The sequence below is a fragment of the Python bivittatus genome, unplaced genomic scaffold (assembly GCF_059951505.1).
Source record: "Python bivittatus isolate LINGU-HERP-01145 unplaced genomic scaffold, Pbiv_v1 ctg000850_np1212, whole genome shotgun sequence".
Taxonomy (NCBI): domain Eukaryota; kingdom Metazoa; phylum Chordata; class Lepidosauria; order Squamata; family Pythonidae; genus Python; species Python bivittatus.
In genome coordinates this window covers 3,729,286-3,757,210 of record NW_028277112.1, presented here as the reverse complement: position 1 = coordinate 3,757,210, position 27,925 = coordinate 3,729,286, and the positions used below count along the sequence as shown (strand labels likewise).

The window sequence follows — 27,925 nt, the reverse complement described above, 5'->3', positions numbered from 1 at the left end:
TCAATTACCTATTGAATTAAATACGTGCATTCTCATGCCAGCTGGCAGTTTTTTTTCACTTAAGTGGATATTCTCTATCTTCTGGTCTGTGGTATTAGTCAGCATCACCTGTACAGATACCATCTGATCACTATAAATGCATGCATGTCTTGAGAAGTGATAATTGGCTGCTAATCCTTTTCCACTCATTCGGTGAAGGAGTTCATGAGTTTTCATTGGCACAAAGACAGGAGCACTGACCTGTTATACATGAAAAACAATTTTGTGAGTATAGACTGCTAAATAGTTTTGAGGGGTCAAATAAGAACATGATGCATTCAGACAACATTACTTTCTATGTGCAGCTAGAATATCAGAAAATTCTGATTTACTTGATCAGATTGAATACTATTCTCAGTGGAAATGTCTCTGTGACATTTCTAGGAAACAGGCAGAAAATTACCAAAAATTATCCATTGTGATTTTAAAATCACAATGGAAAACAACAAGAAAATAAATAACAGAGAAAGACACAATTAGTAGCATCCTCTTCCTGAGATACTTACATCCTTATGAAATAGTTAGAGTAGACCAAACTAGAATAAATGACCCAATATTCTGCTAATAAAAAAGTTAATGTTATACATTCCTATTAGGAATATAAAAACAGCTGCAAATGTGAAAAAAAATAACTCTAAAGTATTATCTCAATAAGCTTTCAAGATGCAAACTTAATAAAAAAAAAACCTAACAGGCTAATGGCAAGATTAACTTCAATCATCCCTGCCTTCCACTATCAAATAAAAAACTCTTTAGTCTTCATAAAATCTGAAATATAAAGCAAGATCATATTGTATTCTATAAAGCCAATGAACTGATAGAAGCACTGATAGACGCATATGTAATGATTTTATTATTTTACTAAATAAATATTTTATTAAAGTGTTTGTAGACTTCTTATTCATATAAAGCCTGGTGTGATTTACAATGACAATGAAACAGTTAAATTAAACACTTCAGTGAAAAGACTGAAAATACTAAGAAGAATAAGTGTAGTGGAAAAATAAACATAAAAAGACGAGTTTTCATGAAGCAACTTTCATGAAGCATGCAGACCTGGTATATGGCAAAGGGAAAGTAATTCCAAAAAAAAAAACACTACAACCAAGAAAGTACATCTTTGTCATGCAGCAATCTGCAATTTTCACTGAAAATGAAAGGGAAAGCAGTATAAATGGGATTATTCTGAAAGACTCTGTATATAGCGGTAGGAGACTCTGGACTTGACTGCAGGATTAGATTCAGCCCTCAGTTTCTCCTGGCAGGCTGGGTGGTATCAGGGGATGGAGCTTTGAAGAGAGAAACTTCATTTCCTCCCAACTTGCTTTCCTGTGTGGGAGGAGGTAGGAAGCTATTTCTCTGCCTCCTGCATAAGCTTTGCCCATGTCTCATTTTTCTCCTGTTCCTGCAGGAGAAAAATTGGGTGAATTGGCTTTACTCAAAAGGGAAGAACAAGTGGTAGTCAAACCAGAGGAGCCTAGGGGAGGGGGCCTCACAGACCAGATGTTTCCCATCACACCTTGAATTTGGCTTGATAGCAGATTGGCAATCAGTACAAATACTTTAGTAATGGTGTAATATGTACACGATGAAGCAACCCAATCAGTAATTTAGCTGATGAATCTGTAGCTTCTGCAGCCTCACACAGAGTATAATACAGTAATCCAATGTTGAGGTTAACAATTCAAGCTAAACTCTCCAAGATTTGTTATAGAGAAAGGACCAGCTTGGCTGACACTGGTATTTTTAGTCACAAAGGTCTATCATCCAGATCTCCAATGATAATGATGGATCTTAAAACATCCACAAATTCCTTTAAGGGCATGGCATTCCTTTCAAAACAAGCAATTCTCTATTTTTTATTTTTTGGACTGGGAACCACTCACCCACAATTATAGATTAGATGGTGAATGCATATCTTGCTTCTCATTCACCATGATATCTTGTTGCTAACAATAAAGAGAATTCTGTGATTAATCAGGAGGTTTCCTCAGTCAGTCAAAATTCTACTAACTCACATATACAGTGCATTCATAAAGTATTCAGACCCCCTTCACTTTTTAAAATTTTATTATGTTGCAGCCTGATACAACAATCATTTTTTTTCTCATTAATCTACACTCAGTACCCCATAATGACAAAGTGAAAACAGAAGTTTAGAAATGTCTGTAAATTTATTAAAAAGGAAAAACTGAACTATCACATTGGCATAAGTATTCAGACCCTTTATTCAGTACTTTGTTGAAGCACCTTTGGCAGCAATTACAGCCTCAAGTCTTTTTCAGTATGACGCGACAAGCTTTGCACACCTAGATTGGGGGATTTTCTGCCATTCTTCTTTGCAAATCCTCTCAAGCTCAATTAGGTTGGATGGGGACCATCAGTGGACAGCCATTTCCAGGTCTCTCCAGAGATGTTCAATAGGGTTCAAGTCAGGGCTCTGGCTGGGCCACTCTAGGACATCCACAGAGTTGTCCCTAAGCCATTCCTGTGTTGTCTTGGCTGTGTGCTTAGGATCATTGTCATGCTTGGCCCAGTCTGAGGTCCTGAGCACTGTGGAATAGGTGGTTTTCATTGAGGAGATCTCCGTACTTTGCTCCATTCAGCTTTCCCTCAACCCTGACTAGTCTCCCAGTCCCTACTGCTGAAAAACACCCCCACAGCATGATGCTGCCACCACCATGCTTCACTGTTAGGATGGTATTGGGCAGGTGATGGGCGGTGTCTGGTTTCCTCCAGACATAACGTTTAGAATTGAGGCCAAACAGTTCAATCTTGGTTTCATCAGACCAGAGAATCTTGTTCCTCACAGTCTGAGAGTCCTTCAGGTGCTTTTTTGCAAACTCCAAGTGGGCTTTCATGTGTTTCGTACTGAGGAGAGGCTCCCATCTAGCCACTCTGCCAGAAAGCCCAGATCGGTGGAGGGCTGCAGTGATGGTTGTCCTTCTGGAACTCTGTCCCATCTCCACACAGGATCTCTGGAGCTCAGTCAGAGTGACCATCAGGTTCTCGGTCACTTCTCTTACTATGGTTCTTCTCCCCTGATTGCTCAGTTTGGCCAGGTAACCAGCTCTTGGAAGAGTCCTGGTTGTGCCAGACTTCTTCCGTTTGAGAAGTATGGAAGCCACCATGCCCTTGGGAACCTTCAGTGCAGCAGAAATGTTTTTGTAGCCTTCCCTAGATCTGTGCCTTGCAGTAATACTGTCTCTGAGCTCTGCAGGCAGTTCCTTTGACCTCATGGCTTTTGCTCTGGTACAGCCTGCATTGTCAGCTGGGAGGCCTTCTATAGAGAGGCATGTGCCTTTCCATATCATGTCCAATCAATTTAGTTTACCACAGGTGGACTCCAATCAAGGTGTAGAAACGGCTCAGCCACAATCAAGAGAAATGGGAGGCACCTGAGCTAATTTTCAAGTGTTGTCGCAAAGGGTCTGAATACTTATGCCAATGTGATATTTCAGTTTTTCCTTTTTCATACATTTGCAAACATTTCTAAAATTCTGTTTTCACTTTGTCATTATGGGGTACTGAGTGTAGATTAATGAGAAAAAAAAAAGAATTTGAACGATTGTAGTATCAGGCTGCAACATAACAAATTGAAAAAAGTGAAGGGGGTCTGAATACTTTCCGAATGCACTGTACATTTAGTTACAGTGAGATAACCTACAACAAATCCCACTGGCATATGGTTAAGAAAGTCATCTATGTACTTTTGAATGTTTTGGGAAAATAACAAATCAATTCAGTAGACACATTATTTTTTAAAGGAAATCTATGTGTCTGTAGATACAGAGACAAGCCACACATATTTTATCAGTTTATTACAGTAAGCAAATAAGCGTGGAATGAGAGTGCACATAACTGTCTACTTAGTGCTTACTGAAACATTTATAAGAGCTGTTATCTCACTAATAACAGACAGACAGCATACAATTTTAGAAAGGAAAAAGCTTCATATTTTCAACACTTCACTAAAAAGCAACTGAAGAGTGTAAAATGAAAAATACTCTGTGCAGTTAGCTGGTAATGGACCATATTATCAACTCAAGTTAGATTTATATGATACAAACTAATCACTAATAGTTATTTTATGATATGGCATGTCTGATTCTTGGGGGGTAGATTTAAGATTAAAATCATAAAATATTTAATGCCACTGCTTAAGCTGACTGAAATATAGATTAAAAAGAAAAAAGAACGTGAACAATTGAAGCTTCTATTCTCTGAGATAGACTTGCAAAAGTATGCAATCCAGCAGTCAGGTGAGGGCCAATTAATGCACTGCAATGAGAAAAGTAATCTTGCAGATTAGTTTTGGAGCTACAATGTGTTATAGCTTTCTTTGGCTAGCTACATATAAAAACATTCCAAAACTTTTCCCGATCTTAGGAATTTACAAAACCATTCCAGATAATTTATCTTTAAAATGAAATTCAGAAAACAGTTCTAAGTTTCAGAGTCAAAGAGGCCTAGAGTTTGTACTAGGTCATAACATTACAAGTACAGACAGCCGAGATTGATACTGCTAGCTCAATACTTCATAAGTATCTTTCTGCACAAGAGTTAAGGATTCCAAAAGTAAAACATCTGGAGCAAAAAAGGACCACATTGTACAACTTGGAATCCACCGCACCATGTGCTCCATCTACCATCTATGGCAAACCACTACGCACCAGTTAAATTATCTCTTGCTATCTCTCTGGGACTGCAAAAACATAATGCTGGCAAGCATACACACGCCATCCGCTCCATTTGGCTTGGCAGATCAGAAGTTGAGAGAGATTTATTTCCCTATATAGATTGCCATGTATAAAGCACTGAACTGATGTAAAATTGAAGCTTAAAAGAATTACATTTCTCCGCAGATCACAAGGTATTCATTATTATTTATGCACTCAGAGACTTAATTCAATTTCTCCCAGTACTTTGAACATTTAAATGCATTTTTTTAAAATTTAAAAAAGCACTCATTATGTGAATAAATATAATTGCTACTTCAGAGCTCCCTCTTCCAAATGAAAATTGTACTGCAGTAATTACAAGTCTGTTCTGTTGAGTCATGCCCAGAAAGTTTTGCCTTAAGTATATCTTGTAACTTTTCATAGGGTTTTATCATGCCCCTATTGAATATACGAAACTGCAAGGGAGAGTTAAGTGACTTTCTGCAATGAAGCACAATCAATATATTGATGACATTAAGCTATTGCCATTAAGGTATTGCTTAATATCATTGCACTCCAAAAAAGTGACCGATGCTCTTGAATATTGCCTGGGTTCAGTAATTAGCTGGATAAGTGGGTAAGAATAAACCAGCTGAGATTGTGTCTAGACAGAAATGAAGTGCTGCTGGTCAGTAGAATGCCTGGCTTAAGAACTGGGATTCAATCTGCTCTGGAAGGGATTATACTTCCCACTAAAGATTAGGAGGGAGTTCCTTGAAACTACACTAACCATCCATCTTCAGGACTCAATAGTTATTTTTACAAGTTGACTTTGTGTGTAACTATTTGCTCTTCCTAAATCAATATAAAATTCTGACTTATGCTCTGGCCATTACTGTATTGCATTTAAAATGCTGCAACACAGTCTATGTAGGCCTCCTTTTAGCAGTGTCTAGAGCTTGAACTGGTAGAAAATGTGGTATCTAGACTGTTTACTACTACTAGCATCATATTCATGCCACTCCAATACTGGAAGTTCTACAATGGCTGACAACTGTTTTCTGCTCACAACACATAGAATTGTTATCATTTCAAACTTGAAACTGCTTAAGACCTGACTATATGAGGGACTGCCTGATTCATTATGAACCTCCTCCATTATTATGATTTATGTATTAAAATACAGAACTCCTAAGTATAATCAGCATTCTGATGAAAATCTAGTCCAAGTCTGTGGCCCTAACTGAAGAGTTTAATACTGATATTCAACAACAAAAAGTACAGACCATCACCATCCCTTTTGTGGCCTCAGAGCATCTCTCAAAATGCTACATAAAACCAGTGGAACTTTTGTAAATGATTCAGAGTTTAAGAACCTTTTAAGTAGTCTGCTTGCACACTTTGTACAAATAATGTGAAACGGAAATGGTTGAATCATTATTTAGATCAGTGGAACTGAACTATGCTAGAACTGATCAATGTGATATCAGAGAAACATAAAAAGGATATGACATTTTTCCAAGACTTCACAATAAATTTCCCAAGACTTCACAGTAAATCTGAAAAAACTAAACTGGCATTTTTTTCACTAATTGTTCAGAAAAGGAGCTTTATATATAAAAAAGTTTAGAGTATTCATTAGCCATACTTCGATTTACTGTTACTCTTTCTAACAAAGAATTAAGAACAGATGTAATTGCTTTTATTTATTTTTATAAAAGGGAGTTTCACATATTACATATAATCAGGTAAATAAATGGAAACAAAATGGAAGAACAAAACAAAACCTAGAACTTTACTGGGGTCATTCACTCCTCATGTCACTGAATTCCCATAGTTTATTCTCATACCTAAGTATATGCTTTTGTTTAAAATATCCAGAGAAATATAATTCACCAATTTCCCTAAAAGGTTATCACTGTTTTTTTACAAGACATAGCTGAAAGCTTTACATCGATATACTTCATAAAGCCAAACCCTCCAAGTGTCCTGGAAATGTGATGAGCAGTAATGCAAATGTGACTTGTGCCAGTAGAGTGCTTTGAAATATGAAGATTCCTTATGAATATTAAGTCGTTCTGTCTTGTGCCACAGATTTCTTTTGAAGCAGCTGATTTCACTGAAATAAGCTATACACTGGTTTTGTAATTATATCTAAATACTTCACTAAGCCAATAATTAATCTGCAAAGTTTTCCACTAATAATATAACTTGTTTTAAAAAGGTACAATATCACGTCTTGTCAAGTAATAATCAGAAAGGCTTGATGGCTTCTTTTCTATCCCACTTTCCACAAAGCTCCTAAGGCAGCTCAAAGTATTTGAACCCAAAAGCAATCAGTCCAACTGGAAGTAAATTATCTACATGGACAATTGAATATCAGAATACCAGGAAATAGGGGGAAAATACTGAATAAAGGTGGAAAGAGGCTTGTGTCCAGCATTCTTATTAATCATCAAATTAGTAAGAGTGACATTCAATCCAGATAAAACAGGGTCCAGAAGAGTGATGCTGAACCTGCTTTGGATGGGATTGAAATCCTCTTAAAGGTTCTAGTGCAGTGCTTCTCAACCTTTGCAACTTTAAGACTTCAACTCCCAGAATTCCCCAGCCAGCATGGCTGACTGGGGAATTCTGGGAGTTGAAGTCCACACATCTTAAAGTTGCCGAGGTTAAGAAACACTGTTTTAGTGGCTTGGGGTTGATTTTAGATCCATTTCAGAACTTAGAAGAACAAGAAGTCTCTGTGGGGAAAGCACCCATCACCATTTGGGCTGGTGTGACAGCTGCAGCTCTATTTGGAATTGAAATGGTCTCACTACAGTAATCCATGCTGTGGTAACTTTTTGTTATGTATAAGTGTCTGTGTGTGGTGTATTCAGTGGCGCTTAAAAGTTTGTGAACCTTTTTGAATGTTCATTATTTCTGCATAAATATGACTTAAAATGGGATCTGTTCTCCACACAAGTCCTAAAACTAGATAATGAGAACCCAGTTAAACAAATGTAGCTTTAGGACTCGTGTGGAAAACAGATCACATTTAAGTCATATTTATGCAGAAATAATGAACATTCAAAAGGGTTCACAAACTTTTAAGCACCAGTGTATGTTTGTATGTATGTGTGTATATACACACACACACAGGGACTTCACTTTGCACAAAATATTGTGGCAAGATTACTGACTGGAATTGGATATGAATACATCATACCAGTTATTTATCAACTCCACTCATTCATTGTCCCACTTCAAGGTGTTGGTATCAATCTCTAAATGTCTGAAGAAACACCTCTTTCCATATGTTCCTGCTCATACCCTAACATCACATTTGGAGGGCCTACACTAGGAGTGCTCACAGTGGCTGTTGGCAACAAGGCTTTTCAGTAGGATGCTCTTTCCAGAGAGATACACACACTGTATCTCTATTGTGAAATTTAACTTTTTATTGCTTTTATTTTGCTATTCTTTTACAATCCTTTGCTTCTTTTATTTTATATATTTTACACAATGTTTTAATGTATGCTCTTATCAATAGTTTTAACTTATTTTTTTTAGTTGTTTGGTAAGATTTTTTTAAATCTAAAGCAATAAGCAAATATTTTAAATAAATTCTAATATTTCAGCTGGGTTAATATCATCCATTGGGTAAAAAACTCTTAACTCAGAAATAAAGGCTATTGATTCCTACAGAATAGTATCTCCAATATAAATGTCAACCTAACTTCCCATTATTTATTATTTATTTTTGTAGGCAATCACTGAGATGCTGATTATATATTGTAATGAAAATAAGCCACTTTCAGGCAACATGTAAAGGGCATGGGGAGAAAAGAATTATTCTGATTGGTTAATTGTGTGGGATTCAGATTTAATCATTAGACCCAGTGAAATCAATAGTACTTAAATTAATCATTCTTAAGTATGATTAGGTCTAGACCCAACTTTTATTTATCAATTTGATTTTAAACACTGGAGCAAAAAGGTGTCATGCTCCTGGCAATCAAAACAAGATTCTCACAAACTCTTCCCTTTATTAAAAGGGAAAAGAGATGACATTATAGAAATCTTAACAGCTGGATACTTTCACTTTAGCACCTAATCTATTGTTAGGTTTACTAGGCAGGGATTTCTTAGTTCTCTTGCTACAATCTTTTGATAGACAGGGAAGGTGCCTGTTTGCCTGATAATGGAGAAATGAGAAGATGTCTGGAACTGGTAATATTTTGTAAACTGTCACCTACCCACTCAGGTTCTGAAAAATTCACAGCAAAAGACTTATCCAAATGTATTTAGCTATTATAGATCTCACATACTGATTTAAAAAATTGACAACATATTTAGATAAGGGACATTTGGAATTCTGAAAGTATAAAATGGGAATTCTCACAAAAAGGCCATTTCCATTTACAAAGGCCATTTACAGGAAAAGATTGTGCAATATTTTGTATGTGAAATTATGAATAGTATATTAGGTAAATATTATTATTCAAAAAGCCCAAGACTTAATTATAAATGCAATCTATCTGGTGCCACTGATATCACTAATTGTGACTGTAGTAAATAAAGTCTATACTTATGAACACATTTCCTTGAATGAATTTTTTAGTCTGCCAGTGAATATTATCTTAATTTCACATTCTTGTTTGAACTCTGCTTTTACAAGCACCATCAAGGCCTATGGGAAGAAAGCTTCAAACTGCATATTATCACTACTGACAAACTCAACATTTTATGAAGAGCTTCTGCTCACAGTGACATCTCCTTACCTTCTGTAAATAAGAAACAATTCATTTTGTAGCCTTGACTTTAAGCCAGGCCTTTTTACTTTTTTTCTTTTTCCTAAACAAGTGACAAAGAGCAAGGAAGCTGATTGAAGGGGTCCATTATGTATCAACTTAAAGAAAGGCAAAGTGATTGATGAAACTAGCAGTCACCTTCACTGCTAACTACTGCACCTGTATCCTTTTTGTCAAATGACCTGAAAATCCTGCTGACAGTTTCACATTCACTACAAGGATACACTGTAGTTTTGAATACTTTTATTTGCCTTCAAGACTTCATGTATAAGTTTTTGGAGCCTAAACTAGGTTTTCAAACTTTTCAATCATATATTATTAAATCTCCATTTTCATGGGTTACTGCACTAACTATCTTAAAAGAACTGATACCAGCAGGTGAAGTGTAGCCTAACCAAAATTATTCAATATAGAATAATGCAACACCTGGTTATTAGACCAACAAAATACTGTGTCTACAAAATGTCCTTAATTTGAGATAATTATTGTGTTCATTACTCATGGACTCTTGTTCTACTTCTTGAAAACCTTAAGTAACAAATTTAAAGCATGCAATATTAATTTTAGGTTACCAATAATTATTTAAACTAATTACATTTAAATGGACTGCATTACAAACCATCAGGGTCTTTCTGAAGATACTGAAGAACAGATTTATTCTTCTTGTGAAGAAAAAGCCATTTAATACATTTCCTCAGTGTGCTCAGTGTGGGAATCTAAAATACCAACAATTCCTCTGTTCTAAACCTATTAGAAAAAAAGTGGTTAAAACAAACCAGTTCAAATTTCAACAAAGGGAAATCCAGAGTTGATTAAGAGAATAAACAGTTTTTTTTTTCAATAATGTGCTAGGTTTGAAAACAAAATTGAAAGCTGCTCCTAAGTTCATTTTTCACCTAATTTGTAATGAGAAGGAAGAACCTGGAAAACCTATTAAACTGGAGGGGAACTTTTAACCTATGAATGGAGGAGCAGTTGATTACCTGCTGATTTAGGCAATTAAAACTTCTATTATTAAAAGGTAGTTAATGTTTATTTACTAGAATCACTTTTTATAAAACTGTTAACTCTAGGTTTTTTTCTTCCTATTTAAAAAGCTTACCTAGTAGTGAATTTAGTAACAAATGTAGAGTGTTTTTTATTTTCTTTTTTAAATCCACTAGGCATTAGGATACTTGAGAGGCCAGAAAATCTCCAAAGGAGCTAGTATGTTCTGTGTGGGACCAGCACCATTTCCTCTGGGCATTTATTACCTGTTAAAAACCAATCTTTTGGTGAGTGGCAGTTCAGGGTTTTTGAGAGCAAGCTGCAATATTTCTTCGGGTCTGCAGAGTCATAATTAAAGCTGAACTGAGTGGAATTGGAGAGGGAAGGTCAGCGAGGTGCCGTATGAGAGATGAGGCTGGGCTGATGGGCACCAAATGAACAAATTATGATGGGCCCCACTCAATGTGATGAGGTCAAATGCTTGTTTCTACCCACTGACAGTTCAATTTCCCTGCAATGTCTCTCGGTTCTCTATGAGCTAATTATGAATGAAAAGTTATCAACTGCCTGCACCAAAAGCTACTTAAATACCTTTTCTCCAAGCTTTTAATGTCAAAATATTGTAAAGAACAGCACGTTGGGCCAGTTTTTGAGCCAAACAATGCTTGGGTTGATCTAAATATCAATGATAACCCACACATTTTTGTAAGTTACAGAATATATGAGACAGATTCTCCAGCTGTTACCTGCTTAGCAAAAATATTAATTTTATAAAGCAAATCTTTATTACACATACAAACCATTTCCACCACAATAGCAGTACTGTGCTCAAATGTTTTTGATATCATGGGCTACATAATTTTCAAACAATACTGTATGTTTTTCCTGGGATGATGCCACTGGATTATTAGATTTTAAGCATCAATACTCTTAAGTATCCCAACATGTAAAAATAATTGATTACATGCAAATTCTTTTGATGGAAACTGGCTTTAAGGGACAGTTTTCTACATCTTTTGTTTACAATGTTCAAATATTTTCTTTGCATATGTAACGACAAAAGTTTTTTGACTGTTCTGAATCCTATGACACCTCACAAAAAGAGAATGTCATAAATTTTAAGATGTCAGCAGGAAATGACCCATTTAAAAAGATAAACATTTATTCAAAATATATTCAAATTTGCTTCAAAATTAGATGAAAAATATTTGATATTTATTCCTTTACCATAAGACTTCCCTATTCTTTAATCACTGTTATGTAAATACCAGATTGTAGCCTGCAGTAAGATACACACACACACACACATCTCGCAATAACTAGCTCTTTTACTTTCCTTTATTATAATAAAGTGTTACTATCATGCAAAGAAACAACAGCAAGAATGTTCTACTCCTTATATTCACTATCACCACATCAAGCATGTTTCAGAAGCTAATCCATTAATAAGAACAAATATTCAATAAATAGAGTGTTGCATTTGAATATTCTGGTTTAACCAACCCTCTATACTTTAATGGCAATCATTGTCTTTTTAACTGTTGTCAGTGATTCTCAAAGTATCAATTGTGATTGCTGAATTTAGAATACTATCTTGTTAGACACAGTTGATCAAGAAATATTACAATAAAATTATTGCTGTACCATCCTCATCTTTAAGTAGCACAATTAATAGCAGAGAAATGCAGTTCATTCATTACAGAACCTTTCAGGAAGTTGATTTTTTCTAATTCTGATTGTAATTGCATTGTTCTAATCTTGTATTATAAAGGCAGCTGCTTGCCTATCATTTGTACTTTCCTCGTTAATCCTGACTCAGTGAATTAACCTTTAATTACGGCTGTTAAAATTGAAATGAGCCTCTTGTCTGGCTGGGGCTGCCCCCTTTCAGTGCATGATTCTGATGAAAATTTTTAGGGTCAATGAATATGTCCCATGTCATGTCTGATAGATGCTAAAGATGTGAGGACGTAAATGTTACCTTAGAAAGATGTGATTGAAATTTTAAAGAGACTGATCCTATTGACAAAAATGTTGGATCTTCATTTTCTAAAGAAAATATCAACAAGGATAAAACAAGGATGAAAACTGCATTATTTACATTTTATATCAGAAAATGTTTAAAAACAGTCTTGCTCTAAAATTATTCCTATATATATATATATATATATATATATAAATAAAAAAAATAAGGTAGCACTACTATCTTGAATTCTTATATATTTATGTTGTCTGATACATATAAACTTCCCATTAATTTCAATATTTAATCTTTAATAGAAATTAGTTGAGAACACCACCATTTCAGAAAAAGTATTTCCATATATTGCATTTAAAATTTTTTAACTGACTGATGCTGTCAGAATAAGGTACAAATATAAGTGTTCTTAATTCTATTAATAGCTTTCTTACTTAAGCTGGGTGTTTTTAGTTTTACCTATAAGGGATGCAATAACCGGAAAGGTATTGTGTTGCAGCAAAACACAAAACTTCCTAACTTGAATCTGTAATTCACTTGAAGAGAGATCACTGCACCTGACAAAGGGTTTATATGATCCCAATAACTGTTAAGTAATTCCCCTTGTTATGAAAGTCTGGATTTAAGAGTGACCTTCAACAACAGGTTTATATATAAGGATCTGTGTCTTAATCTTTCCTATTGTAGTAAGCAGACTATGGAACTCTATCCGCAGAGTTTCAGTTGCCTTCATAGGCAAATAACAAAACATACCTTGTGACATCAAGGTGCAAACCACATGACCCACGTACTTGCATCCAATATTGGGACAAAAGTACATAAGCCTGGGGCCTAGGGACAGATGGCTGCAGGTAAAGCCATGGCAAAGTGGAAGATTCAGCATCAACTTATCTTTTAGGCTTCGGGTGGCAGACCCATATCTAAAGAAATATATAATCTAGCTTTGCTCTTGACTCTACACCTTCTGTTGAAGACTTTTAATAGGCAACATTATCTAAAATGTTGTAACACACTTTTTGTCATTTTTTCATCACTGCAGTTTGTACTAGATGACTATGGTTGACTTACTTTTTAAGATACAAGTGACTTACTTTCAGCTGTTTTGTTTATGTTAAAATGTTTCACTGTATTATTTTTACTGTATGTAACTTAATTTAGTGTGTTGGCTTTTTGTAAACCACTTCTATTTTATTAAAAAAAACTGACAGCAGCAAACATGTCTGTCAGTTGTAGATTTGTCCATTCACAAGTGAAGTATGTGTTGATCTAATTTAGACAATAAAAGACGTACGTAGGATGAGTAATGATTCCCTCTCCTCTCACTGCAAGCTTTTCCCTGAGGTGATTCCTCTCCAAACAGGTTACACTATTGGAACTGAGATGGGCCTAGGGACAGATGGCTACAGGTAAAGCCATGGCAAAGTGGAAGATTCAGCATCAACCTATCTTTTAGGCTTTGGATGGCAGACCCATATCTAAAGAAATATATCATCTAGCTTTGCTCTTGACTCTACATCTTCTTTTGAAGACTTTCAATGGGCAACATTATCTAAAATATTAGAAGACTAATTCCTTTCCCAATTCAAAAGAATGTTATTTCAGACAGATTGGTCTTTATGCACATAAAATCAAAACTGATAAACTTTGCTGAAGAAAATTCTGAATTGTATCCTAATTCCAAATGGATGTTAACTCAACTGGAATGGATGTTAACTCAAACTGGGTAGGAAAGCTGGTCTACTTTTAGTTTTACAAAGAAAACACATCATAAGACTGTGATCGCAAAACTAAAGAACAAATTTCTCAGTATATTTAATGACTGCAGTAGAATCTGGTCATGGAATAGAGGAGAGGCAACCCTGGACTTAATTCTAAGATGTGCTAGAAGCACTTAATTCTAGAAGAGCTAGGAGCTAATGTATGATACAAGCACTGAATCGAATAGAAACAACCACCTCAGCTCTATCAGTTTATGTAGGAAATTATCAAAGAAATCTAACATAGCAATATTTAATTGTGGCCAAGTCTGTAGCTTGGAATTATACTTTGACTATGTGCTTTCCTTATATTTCCAGAAAATACAAGTAAAGGTGGCAATTTCAGCTGAGATCTTCCCTAAATCAGACTGACTATTCCAATGTGCTCTACATAAGGCCATATTTGCAGAAAGTCCAAAAATTTTTGATAATGCAAAATGCACTAGATAGTATCTGTATCATAAGATCATATTGCCTTGACTGTGAAAGATATGCACTTTGGATTCAAGGTGCTATATTAACATTAAAATCATAAACAAAACCAGCTTAGAACATAGCTATCTAAAGGACTGCCTCAAAAACCTGTCTGATTATTAAGATCTGTAGAAGACCTTTAGGGGACATCGTTATTCAAAGAATCCTATTTATCTGACATGGGCCTTGCTCCAAATTTTGGAGTATTATCTTTTTCGAGTTAAAATTGATTTCCACTCTAGCTTTGTTTTTTTAAAGGTGATGTATTCTATAAGGGCAAAATGTTAAATATAAATTGTAAAATCAAAACCAAGATGCAACTCTTTAAAATGGCTGTTTAAATTATTTTTAGTGATTTTAATGTTTTATATGGTATTAGGTATTGTTTTTCATACTTTGATTATTGTTATTTTTATCAAATTTATCATATGTTGTAATGTGTGAAAGGGTGATACTGAAAGATTAATCGACAAGGAAACAAAGGAAATCTTTAAAAATTAAGGGTTTGCTCATAAAAAAGTTAAAAAGAAAAATAGAGGGTCAAATATACCAACATTGAAATAACAGATGGTCAACTACAGTATTCATAGTAAACATTAATATTGCAAGTCAGAAAGGACTATTTTGTCCAAGATGTCACCAACCTATTAATGAAGATAAAAGATAAGGAAGATTAGTTGAGAATTGTAACCAAACAAGAGAACAAATAGGAATACAAATCAGCATGAAACAAATGCAAGAGGATTTTTCAGCTGCATGTTGCTAATAAAATTAAGACCAAGAATAGCAAATTTTCTACATACACCCAAAACACCATAAGAGGACTGTTGGATAACAAGGAAATTAAAAAGTACTGAAGGAAAAAAAAAAGACAAACTAAATGAATTTTTTGCATTTATCTTTTCCTGTTTATTTCAGGTATATTAAGGAAAGCATTGTTAAAGATAAAAGTCTCTAGCCTTGATGAAGGTAAATAAATACATAAATAATAGGATAAATACTATAAGCCAAGAAGAAACCTTGACTTATGGTTGTAGGTTATGAAGAGAGAAATAACTCATGGATCCTGCTTGGATTTAACACTCAAGATGGTTGCTTATTTCCTAGCTTGTTTAACTATTTTTTGTTGGCAAAACTAAGCAGAAGTGATCGAGCAGCACGCATCAGTACCCTTCCTTTAGCAAACAATCCAGAATCAACCAAGCCAGTGCATATTCATTGCCTTCATTTGATTTCAGCCATTGTGTTAGTTATATCTTAATAGGATGACAGGCTTTCACCAGGAACCCTTCTATCTTACATGACCAAGCATAGTTGAGATTTGATACTATTTGACATTCAAAACATGTGAACACTGTATCTTGGTTTCTTATCATGATCAGAGAGCAAATGCTTCCTATTTCCATTCATACTTTTCCCCCTCAACATGGAAGTATTTCTAGGGAAAGTGTCACATCTAAAAGACTGTGAGTAATTTAAAAACCAAACTTTTCCCATTTCAGGTTTTTCCCTGCAATAAAACTAATCAATATCCTAAGAGTCCAACAGTTGTTTCATGATGCACCAACACTTCTTAGGTTCCTTCTTCCAATGGTAGTACCTTATTCCATCTGAAAAGTCATACCTGAAAGGATTCTTTAAACCTCCACATTATAGTACCTCTCCCTTAAAAGATGGTGAGCTCTCAGTGCTGATGTCAGAGTCTTGCACTAAGTACTGGATTAGATTAATTCAGTGGTCTTTTCGAAATCAAATATGACTCTATAATTGGTTACAGTTTCTCTCTGGTGCTTTTGCCCACCATATTAAAAATACTTGAACTTAGCATCCTTTCTGCAAAACAAGGCAAGTGTTAGAAGGATGCTCACTTTCTTTTATGATTAGGGTAAGTATAAAAACAAATGAGAAACATATAAAAGTATTCTGAGGTATTATTAATTAATTCCTCTTGGTTATACATGATGGGCATATACTCTTAGTGCACCAAAAAGGTTCCAGTGTTAGATCTTTTATCTTCTCTATACTCTTCCTGGACTTTAGCATGTATTTTATGTTCTTTATCACATATAATGTAAACAACAAGAAACACTGCATTGATGTGGCACACTGATATTATGTACTTATAGGAGTAAAACTATCTTATTATAAATAGTTAATTGCCATAAAGATTGCAAAATTAAATAAGTTCAATACAAAATCCACGGAGGCAATATTTCTATTAGACCAAATGAAGTTGTACAGAACAACTGTAAGCTTGAACGTCAAAAACTCTATCAGGCAATTTGGATGTAGGAAGGGAAGAAAAGGTAGAAAACAATGTGAAAGTTCTTAGAGCAATCCCTGCACCAGTCTACATGGACAATTTAAGAAGGCCCAATAAGGTACTACCTTTATGGATTTTTATTCTGATGATCAATATGGTTAGTACTGCTTTTCATGAGACATCGACAATAATCAACTTAAGCTCTGGTATAGCAGGATTCTACAGACATGAAGGACAGTATAGACACCTGTTGGGACTAATGCTAGAGCATCCATTTCTTCCAACCACAGATAATCATACCCAATTTGGCTTTGACTCACTTTTGTTACAGAAAATAAATGTCCAAATGAAGTTGTACAGAAAGCTTTGTTAACATAAAGGCTAAAGTAGATTTTTCTTGTTCTTCACCAGCTAATACATCTGTATATTTCGATAGAATAGACACAGTTATCTTAACAGCTGGTATTTACATTATCAGAAATTATTAATTTAGAAATCACTTGCTTGCTTCTTACTCCCAGCAAGCTTTGGGAAAGCCTTTACCACAACCTAACACTACTCTGCATCTGATAAAACCCAAGCTGCATACCTAAAAGCTCCCTAGCACACCATCTAGCCTCCTGCTTCCTTACTCTTTCTCCACTCCAACCAATTTTCCTAATTTTCCTTTCTTGAATCTTGAAAGCTTGCAGTGATTTTGTACAAGTTCTGCTGATCTAAATAAAAGCACTGTCTCTATGAACTTGATTTTTTTCTCATGACATCACACCTGTGGCATCAAGATAAATAACCTTTTTTAAAATCAGCGTAGCAATTATGTTCCTCTTGCAGGCTGGTCTAGTACTGATTGTCTTATGAAACTGTAAAGTTTTGTGTTTGAATTTTAAATTTTAGGTAAGATGAAAGCCACATATCACTATGCTAGTTACTATTATTGTTTCATAGTGAAAAGTTTCCTCGACGTGTACGTATGAACTATCAATTTTAATAAAGCATATAGCAGAAGTAAATCCCACTAGGTTTCCTAATAAAAACCACAGGAGAAAGGCACTCAGTTCAATAGACCAATACAGCAACTAATGAATTTACTTCTGCAGTTGTCAAACACCCCAGAAGAAAGAAACTTTGGGTCATAATGTGCTGAGAATGGTTTATACCTTGGACAATCGCTATTCTTTTTCTAAAACTCACACTCTTACCAGCTTCTTATTCCCATACAACACTCTCTAGTAAGTATATAGTATGATTCTGATAAGTCAGACTAAACTGTGAGCTCTTTGTTAGGTGGAAGCTCCTTGAAAAGTTGATGCAAATTCTGGCAGGAAAAAAGAAATGGCATACTGTTCCAGAAAATGCTTTTGGTTAAAAAAAAAAAATCTGTAATAGTAATTTATAAAATTATCTTCTATGAACACATCATATAAGCATTGGCTTTTTAAAATCATTCAAAACAAGTTCTTCCCTGCTTTTCACTTTCAATTACATTAAAGAGGAGAGGGAAAGTCTAAATAATAAATTGTGCAAGGTGCAAGCATACTTTAAAAAAAAACAGAAAAAATAAATCAATTCATGATTACTTACATCAACGACGGAAGAACTTGATAAACTTAAACCTTCTAGGTCTGCTGCTAACATGGGAGAGAGAATAGTTGGTTTGCAAAAGGCAGTTGGAGCTGGTACAGGACTGACTGCAGAAAATAAATAATTAAGAAGAATAATTAAACTGAATTGAATACATATAATAAATAATTAAAATAAGATCATGATTCTATGGTAATTTAAGAATATAAGAGTTCTCCCATATCATTTCACCCATCCAGCCCAGTATTCTATGTCACATAGTATCCAGAAAGCTCACAACCAGAACCTCAGGATACCACTGCTACTCCCTACAAAGTTTTATTTAAGGCTTGCAGTCTGTGATTTACAGCCATCAAGACTGATAGCACTAATAGTCCTCTCTTCCAGTCATTTGATTCCTAAATGCCATCACCACATCTGATAACATTTCCATTGTGCAAATAAATTCTTTTTATTAGTCCTGACTTTATCACATTTAGATTCAGTAACTATACCCAAGTTCTAACATTCTGAGAAAAATTCTATATGACCACATTTTCTGTGCTGTATATGATTTTACACATTTCTATCATACCATCTCTTACCTACTTCTGCTTTAAGCTAAAACACCTTAAATGATGTATCTTTCATTGCAAAGGGGACATTCTACGCTCTAATCATTTTGATTGCCATTTTCTGCATCATTTCCAGCTCTTCACTATGCTTTCCAAGGTATTGTGAACAGAACTGTGCACAGTATTCCAAGTGCAGTTGTATCATATAATGGCATTACATATGGACAGTTTTATTTGGTCTTACATTTCAGGAAGGTGAATTCTAATTGAATGTTAGGAAGAAACTTCCACAGTGAAACTAATTATCTAGAGAGGTGGCAAGCTCCCCTCTGCTGGATATGTTCGAATAGAGCCTGAACAACCACCTGCCAGTGATGATTTAAACTGAATTCCGACATTGAGCAGGGCATTAGTCTCAATGGCCTCTCTTCCAACTGTATAATTTTCACTCTTTTTTGTAATGATGCAATTTTTATATCTCAAAAGCCATATGTATTTTTCTATTGGACACTTGCAAATTTGTAATAAAATTTGTGCTGATAATGCTTTGTAATATATGTACAGAGCCCCAATATAAACCATGGAAATATTGTATATGGCGGGGGGGGGGGGAGAGAGAGAGAGAGAGAGAGAGAGAGAGAGAGAGAGAGAGAAAGGGGCTGATTATTTTTAAAGGCCTAGATTTCTGTACTTTGCATTACTTCGGAAAAGGGCATTATAAAAATATATCTTCGTATTTTGCAATTTTAAGATACTTCGAACAGAAATCTTGGATATTTGTTAAACAAATAACACTGGATTCTGACTTTGCTTCTGGTGGGAGTATCTATTAAGCAGAATTATACTAGCAGAAGTGGGGTCAACATATGTCAATTCCTTCTTTCCCCAGTTACCCTCTCCAAGTTATATATTGTGATAGGTGGTGCTGGAGATTTTAGGAACATATTTCATTAAAGAAATCCTCAGCCTCATGGTGGATGGAAAAAGCCTTGATATTTATGGAAGGCAAAGCTAAGAGTCAATTTTTTTTAAAAAAAGAATCACATTGATAGATTTAATGCTTTTTTTGTTTTTCTTTTATAATTGAGGCTACATTTTTTCACAGCACCACCACAGGAATTTATAATTTAAAAATATATTTCTGAATAAGAATATGATTTATAAATATTATATGTAAGTTCAATTAGATTCTCACTTAAAACACTACTGAATTATAAAGGTATATTTAGTCTAAAACAGTATAGTAATATTACAAAGAGATTGATCTGATATGGAACAAAAACAAAAGGGATTTTCATATGTAACAATTTTTTTCAGAAAGAATAATTAGAGATTCAAATACATTTACAGGGTTTTAAAAAATTAGTTATTCTATTACATAACTTAACAAAGGCATTCACTTTGTACAGGCAGATATATTAATATATCTGTACAGGACTATTAATATTATCTTATTTTTTTCAAAAATGAATTCAAGCAATTTAATTGGCAGGGCCATATATATATAAATATCATAGTCAAAGGGCAAACATCTCAAGTACTTACAGTCATCCAAATCTAAGAGCGACACATCTTGTTTAGTAGTTTCCTTCTCTTTCAAGTGTTTCTGAAAAAAGTATATGAATATTTGATGCTTTTTATCACTGTGTAAAAACATTTGTGCTTTTATAAAAAATAAAATAAATAACCCTGTGGCCTCTGTTTTAACAAGCTTCATGGAATAAGAATTCATAAGTGCTGCAATCCCTTCAACACCACAACTGTAATATTATTTGCCTGAAACACTAGCACAATATTCTTACTGCAGCAGTATTACACCATAGCATTTTTTCAGCAGATCAATGTTCTGCATTAATCATATTGTTGTACTATAAGCTTTTTATTATGTTTTAAAAACAATTTATGATGGTTTTGGTCTAGTTTCAGTTTGGCTTATCACAGTCTTTTCTTTCCTACAACACTGAGATTGTTTATTTAGCATTCAGTTGATTTTCCTTCTGTAATATTAATACTCAAATTTCTCAATCCAGCACATTCCAAATATAGTGGACTAAAATTCGGAGGGTTCCAGATTGTGGATGGCCAGTCTGGTGATTCTCCATTTGAATATGTGAACAAATCAAATGAGAGCTAAAGCCAGATAACAGCAGGAATAAAATTTGATTTTTTGTTAGTCTCTATAAGCCTCAGAACTGAGATTTCATTAATCAAATATTCAAACTGAAAAAACAGCCTAGAAGAAGGCATAGGAAAACTGGATCTGTATTGCTGCCAAGAAAACTACATGGATGCATCTATGAAGTTAGCAGGAATCACATTACAGTTGAAGATTTTATCTTTACTGAACAATCAGATAGCAAAAGACCTAAAAATCCAGCAAAGAAGCAACCTGAAGTTAAGTCAGCCTACCAACATGTGAAAGGACAGGAAAAAACAAACAGGGATTTTTTTTTACTCTGAAATATTATCATCAAAAACTACAAAATTCACTACTTGCTATGGCATATATAACCAATATCTCAGTCTCCTTTGGGAAGGAGAGTGATATCTATAACAAAGGTAGAAAGACACATTTAAAAATGAATCAATTATCCCCTAGATTACACTATATCATAAGAGTATTCTTCTCGTGTGAGAATGTGGTGCCTTGTCATTGCTTGCCATGGATTCTGGCACAGTTTGCTTAACAAAGTTGTAACCTATTTGAGTTGTTACAATACAATATACAGTATATCGGGAATAGGTAGCCTGTTTCCTCCAGGGGTCACCCCTTTTCTGATGAGATGGCAGAGGAAATCCACTGCTGTTTCTAGCTAGGGTATAACTGCTAAATGTTGTAAATGAAATCCAAAACCACCATCAATATATCTTTGCATAAAAATGAAATCTACAGAATTCAGTAAATGTAATCACCTGCTCTTTACTGGCAATCATGAATGATCTGCATGTCCAAACTTATATATCTCAAGAACTTGTCCCAGTTGTCTATATATCGCAAATTTAAGTGCAATGACTCCTATTTCTGGGAGTACATGGAAGTGATTCTCCCATCATCTCTGCTCATCCCACCAGATCTAGCAAGGAGGGCACGCTCTGCATCCTTTCCATTAAACAATGTAATCTTATTGGATGCAGGAGTTACTCCTTCTCTGTGGCAATGCCTTCCCTGTGGAACAGCATCCCTCCAGAAATCCGGTTGGCCTTGACCCTGTTAGACTTTCATAAGGCATTGAAGACCTGGCTGTTCCCCCAGGTGTTTGGGCCAGGAATTTAGGTGAACTCTCCTGGTAATGCTGCTTTTATAAACTGGGTCTATTATTAAAACTTGGGCATTGTGGTTTAGATGGTGAAGTGTTGTATGCTGCCCAGAGTTACTGTGTGAAGTGGGCGGCCATATAAATCAATAAATCAAGTTCTTTCTACTGCTATCATAAGTATTAAAATTAAATAACTGGCTTCCAAGGTAACATTTTCTAATCCCTGTAGTATAAGTTCACTTTGCGAAACATACTGACTCAAGTTTAGCTAAGTAGTGACTAAATTTCAGTAAAAGCAAAAAGACTTAATTACAATTTAAGTTATATAATTGGTTTGAATGTGGGTATCATGGAACAGCCTTAGGATTAATCTTGGGCTTGTTTGTTTTTGATCCACTCTGAAACATGAAAGTTATAATTAATTATGACTGAATTCATAAAACTGCATACACAATAAAAAACATTCTGGAAACCAGTTAATATATATTATTTAATTAAAAGCACATGTATGTATCCATCACTTTATTCTTTTGGGTTAAGCAATGATATGCAGAACCCAGAAAAGGAGAAAGAAATAGCCAAAGAAATTAAAGGCATGAGATAAGAGAAAGAGAAAGAGAAAGAAGCATACAGGTAGTCCTTAGTGACCACAATTGGAGCCGGAACCTGGTCGTTAAGCGAAGTGGTCGCTAAGTGAAACCACAACTGTGCTTATGATCTTACTTCAGCTTTCCTTTGGCTTACAGGCCTGCAAAGGTCATAAATGCGAAGATTGGTCATAAAGTTACTTTTTTATCATTGTTGTAACTGCGAATGGTTGCTAAACAAGGCAGTTGCTAAACAAGGACTATCTATAGTTCAATCTAGTTTACACCAAACTATTCAGTGTATTTCTCCATGCTTTCAGTGTATTTCTCCTTGCTTCTACTATGTCCATACATTCTTTCGTACATTGTTTTTTGTTTGGGCTTCTTACTGCTCTCTTTTTCAGGATTTCATCAACTTCATCTAATGATGACTTTTTCTACTTCTTTTCAGCCCAGTTACTCTTCCTTCAAATATTTGTTTTACAATTCACTCATTCTCTCTGTATGACCAAACTACCCCAATGTTTTTTCATACTGGTCATACACTTTTGTATATAGTCCATATTTATTCAGCAACCATTCATTCTTGGCCTATCTCGTTTTATCATAAACACTTGTTATATACCCCATTCCCACTTAATTCAGCTTACTTTTATGTCTTTCCTGACATACCAAATTCTCACTCCCATATAACAAGATGAGCAGAAGCATGTTCTTATTTTAAGCTATTTTCATTTGTTTTGACAAACATTTATTCCTTACAACAGACCACATACTAGTCACTATCTCTCTATCAGTATTTTCAGGTCTTACAATTTTTCCAACCATCTTACTCCATCTTCTGTAAATACTATATGAAAGGGTAAAATACTGTGGAGTCCTTGGGGTTCTCTGAGCTTGGTTGTTTTCTTGCAAACGTTTCATTACCTGGCTAGGTAACATCTTCAGTGCTAGAATGGAATGGGGTTTGCTCTCTGTTTATATATTGTGGCATGCCCTGCCAGTGTTGGTGGGGGTGTGGGTTTTGTTTTTATTTTTTTCCTCTGGTAGTTCCTTGATTAAGGTATTGTTTACTGCTTGTATGTCTGGTGGTAATCTTGGTGTCAATCTCTGCTTATCTGGGTGATGATTGCTGGTGAGGAGGTGTTCTGGTCTTTTGTCTTCCTTTCTTTTGTCTCTTTTGAATAGTGTGTAGATGTTGTTTATCTCTATGTGCCTGTTGATGGCTATCTTGTCTGAATACCAAGCTTCCAAGAATTCTCTTGCATTTTTGGATTTAGCTTGGTCTAAGATGCTGACAGTTTCCCAGTTAAAACTATGGCTAAGTCTGTCCATGTATTGTGAGATTAAGGAATTTTCATCATGTCTTCTGACTGCTAGTTGGTGTTCATGGATGCGCTCTGCAAGCCTTTTGCCTGTCTGTCCTACATAGTGGTTGTTACAGTCCTTACACTGTATGTTGTAGATGACTCCTTCTAAGGGTAAAATACATCTACTTGTTCTAATTTTTTTTTTGTGTCTTTTGTGTGCAATCATTCACTACACTTCCCTCAAAACACAACAACCTTGGTCTTTCATCAGATCCATTTTCCTTCTTGCATCACACAATCTAATATTTGCTGGAAATAATTTGGGTTTTCAATCAACAACATGGTATCATCTGCATATAAAAGTACATGAATAAAGGTAGTCCCCAGTTTAAGAACGAATTCCATTCCCAAGGTCTGTCCTTAAGTTGAATTTGCGTGTAAGCTGAAACAGTATTGTTGTATAAGTAGTATTGTGTTGTGACCTGAAACCATTGGGTATTTAACTTGAGTCATTGTGTATTTAACTGGAATTTTGCTACAATAGGCTCCATTCTTAACTATGGGTTGCCTGTAACCCAGGCATTCTTAAGCTGGGGACTACCTGTACTCACATCCTCAAGCATCACATCTCTAACACCACCGCAAATATTCCTTGTATATTTATATAAATGTACTTAACTAAAGGGCATCGCACTTCCCTGTCTTATTGACTGCTCGGTCCTGGACTATTTGCTAAGCATTCCATTTTTCTCCCACATGCTTTATTTCCATCCTATATAGCTCTTATTCCATTTGCAAACAACCTTCAACTCCATACTTGCACAAAATATTCCATAATTTAAAACTATTTATTTATCATAGACTTTTTCTAAACAAATATACAATTAACTTGGCTCCTCACATTCTTGGTGACCTATGTTCTAGTCTACCCACAGATACAAACATTCACTAGGTGACTTTGGGCCAGTCACCTTCTCTTAGCCCAACCTATTCCACAGGGACATTGTTGTGGGTAAAAATAGGACTAGGGAGTGATATGTATGCTATTTTGAGCTCCTGTATGAAAGGTAGGATATATATCTATCACCTAAATAAATAAAATACTCCTTTTAGCATTCCCTCAATCATTTCATCATTCCATTCATACTGCTGGAAAGTCCTTGTTTTTCCCTCTTCTCCTGCTTTCAAAACAATTTTTCGTTTCCATCAAAATCACTTTGCATTTTCTTTTAATCATTCCTTGCTATTTGAGTACATTTTGGCATTTTTTTCTCTATTTAAGCATGGTAAAATATAGTTCTCTTATCCTCATTATTTGCCATCATTCTTTTATATACATTCTTTTTTTCTTATCCAAAGGCTCTCTCACATTGTCCTTCCACCTAGCATCCTTTGTCATATTTTCTATTAGCATAATTTCACTCACTTAGATGTAACATAATTTTTACTCTCTCCAAGCAACTTCCACATCCTCTTTCCATTCATTTTGTGGGGAGCTTAATTTACTAATTCTTCCACAACCAACCCCTAGCTTTACCCTAGGTTTACTCCTATTGGTCTACAGCAAGACAGTATCTCTAATTTAGAGACTACTTTGCAAGCTAACATACTGTTACCCACCTTCTACCAGCTAGGAGGTATATGCAATGTATTCACACACACTCAGAATACTTTTATTTACATATTTAGTTTATTTCTTCTGCAATATATGTCTCACTTTTCTGATGCCAAGGTAACTCACAATACAATAAAATATCAAAACACGAAAAATGGTACAAGCAGGAATAAACATTGATATTCAATAGCAAACTGGCTACAGCAGTTTGAAAAAAAAAATCTTAAATGCTTAAAACATTTTCAAATGTCAGAGGAATACTGGTAGGAAGATAATCTGAATTCTAATGGCAGGAAAGTTCATATACTAGGTTGGCTCCAGGAAATGCAAACATAGCCATGCTGGCATTCATTTCTCTATTTACAGCCTACCTGCATCATTGAGAGTTTTGACTTTCAGGAGGGATGGGAGTGGAATGGGGAAATTGGAATAAAGTGGCAAGTGAATGTGATTTTTTCCTTGTGCAAAGCACCTTTGGATTCAAACTATAGTAAGACTTTTTTCACATGTTGCCATCTGCTATGCCTAAGAAAGCACAGACAGAAAGGCCTCACCAGAATCTAGAGAACTGACAACCCAAAGTGGAGAAAAGGCTGATGCAATTCAACACCAGACTAAAGGCATGAATGAGGAATTTTAAGCCTGTGGCCCCATTTTGGACCAGGAAGCTCTCAATATGACCAACCAAGGTTTCTAGGAAAGTCATTTTTTCCCAGCCAAGCCTTCATTGGAAACTTGCCACTTAAAGTGAATGACTGTGGTAGAATAGGAAGCCAAGCTCATTGGGAGAGTGGGGGAAGAAAGGGACATAATACCAATGGATGAGCCTGCTCATTTTGGGCTATATCCTTATCCAGTACTACCATAAAGCCCCTAAAGCTGCCACCTGGAGCTGGTTTAGCCTTTCTGCAGAATTTTGATCTGTGCTCTAAAATGAACTAGCAGGCAGCAGATATGTACAAAGTGCTTTATAATCTATTATTGAGTTTCCAATTCCTCCCAACCTCTTATTTTATTTTTACAAATAGAAACTGTGGCTACAGCATTCTAAATTTGCCAAGCTTATTCATTATTTTTAAAACTTTAAAAAAATATTTAAACCCAACACACTTACCAATGCTGATGTTCTCCATTTACAGGAACTTTAACTGAAATTGAACTTAGAACACTAATATCTCTGTTCTCTCTTTAAAATTACAATCCAGATAGACATATAAAATAAACATGTTTCCCCCTTAGAGAAGAGAATGCAGTCCATAGCTGAATGCTAAACAAAGAAGTTAAGCCATATCCCATCAAACATTTCTCTATTTTCAATTCATCTTGATAATAGAGACAGAACCTGGGTAAATGCATATAGGAGTTGAAGCAGGAGATTTCTCTTGCTCAATGCATAATTCATGTGCTCCGCCTGCAAAGTGTGTAAAATGAGAATTTCACACCGCAGCATGAGCCATGGAACTGCAGAGAAGAGGCAGATGAAATCATATTTTTCAGTGTGAATTCTGCTTCTTATCCTTCCAATATTTATACAAAACCACCATTGACAAACCAAATGCACTGACTGATCACCTACTGTTTCCATTGTGTTAGCAGTTGAAAAGAGATCAGGCAGAAAGATAAACAATTTGTTTTTATATCTTTTTTTAAACAGTGAACCAGGTTTTTAACAGCTGACTGACTATACTAGGCTTGTATAGGAGACCAACAGTGACTGCAAAGGCTCTTATTTACTCATGCATTATATTCAAATCTGAAATTCCCTTTTAAAAGTATGTGATTATACATTTCAGTATTTTATATTTTTCCAAATTCCTGAGATTTGTAAAGGCTTTTATCTTTATGTAAAAATCTAATTTAAAAGTTATATTTCTAATGCACGGTGTACTAACTACTAAACTATGATTATCAGGAGATATTTTACTTCTATTTTGTAAATATTACAACTAGTAATACAAATAATAATACTACCCTATAAATACACAAATATGTCCCTCTCAAATTTATTTTATGAGTCTACAAGAATTCCATAATGACCATTCTCTTTAAAAGGTATTTTAAAGATA

General features: G+C 35.0%; 1 protein-coding gene across 4 annotated transcripts in view; it reads right to left on the bottom strand.

Annotated features, from left to right (window-relative positions):
* AP3B1 (adaptor related protein complex 3 subunit beta 1) overlaps window positions 1-27,925 on the bottom strand; it is a 175,155-nt gene that overhangs the window by 36,186 nt on the left and 111,044 nt on the right. For all 4 annotated transcript variants that reach the window (XM_088130397.1, XM_088130399.1, XM_088130400.1 and 1 more), the window contains 3 exons: window positions 20,636-20,696; window positions 18,537-18,643; window positions 9-240 (listed from right to left, as the gene is read on the bottom strand). In XM_088130397.1, coding sequence (XP_087986523.1) covers window positions 9-240; window positions 18,537-18,643; window positions 20,636-20,696 — 400 coding nt within the window. The remainder of the gene's footprint in view (window positions 1-8; window positions 241-18,536; window positions 18,644-20,635; window positions 20,697-27,925) is intronic.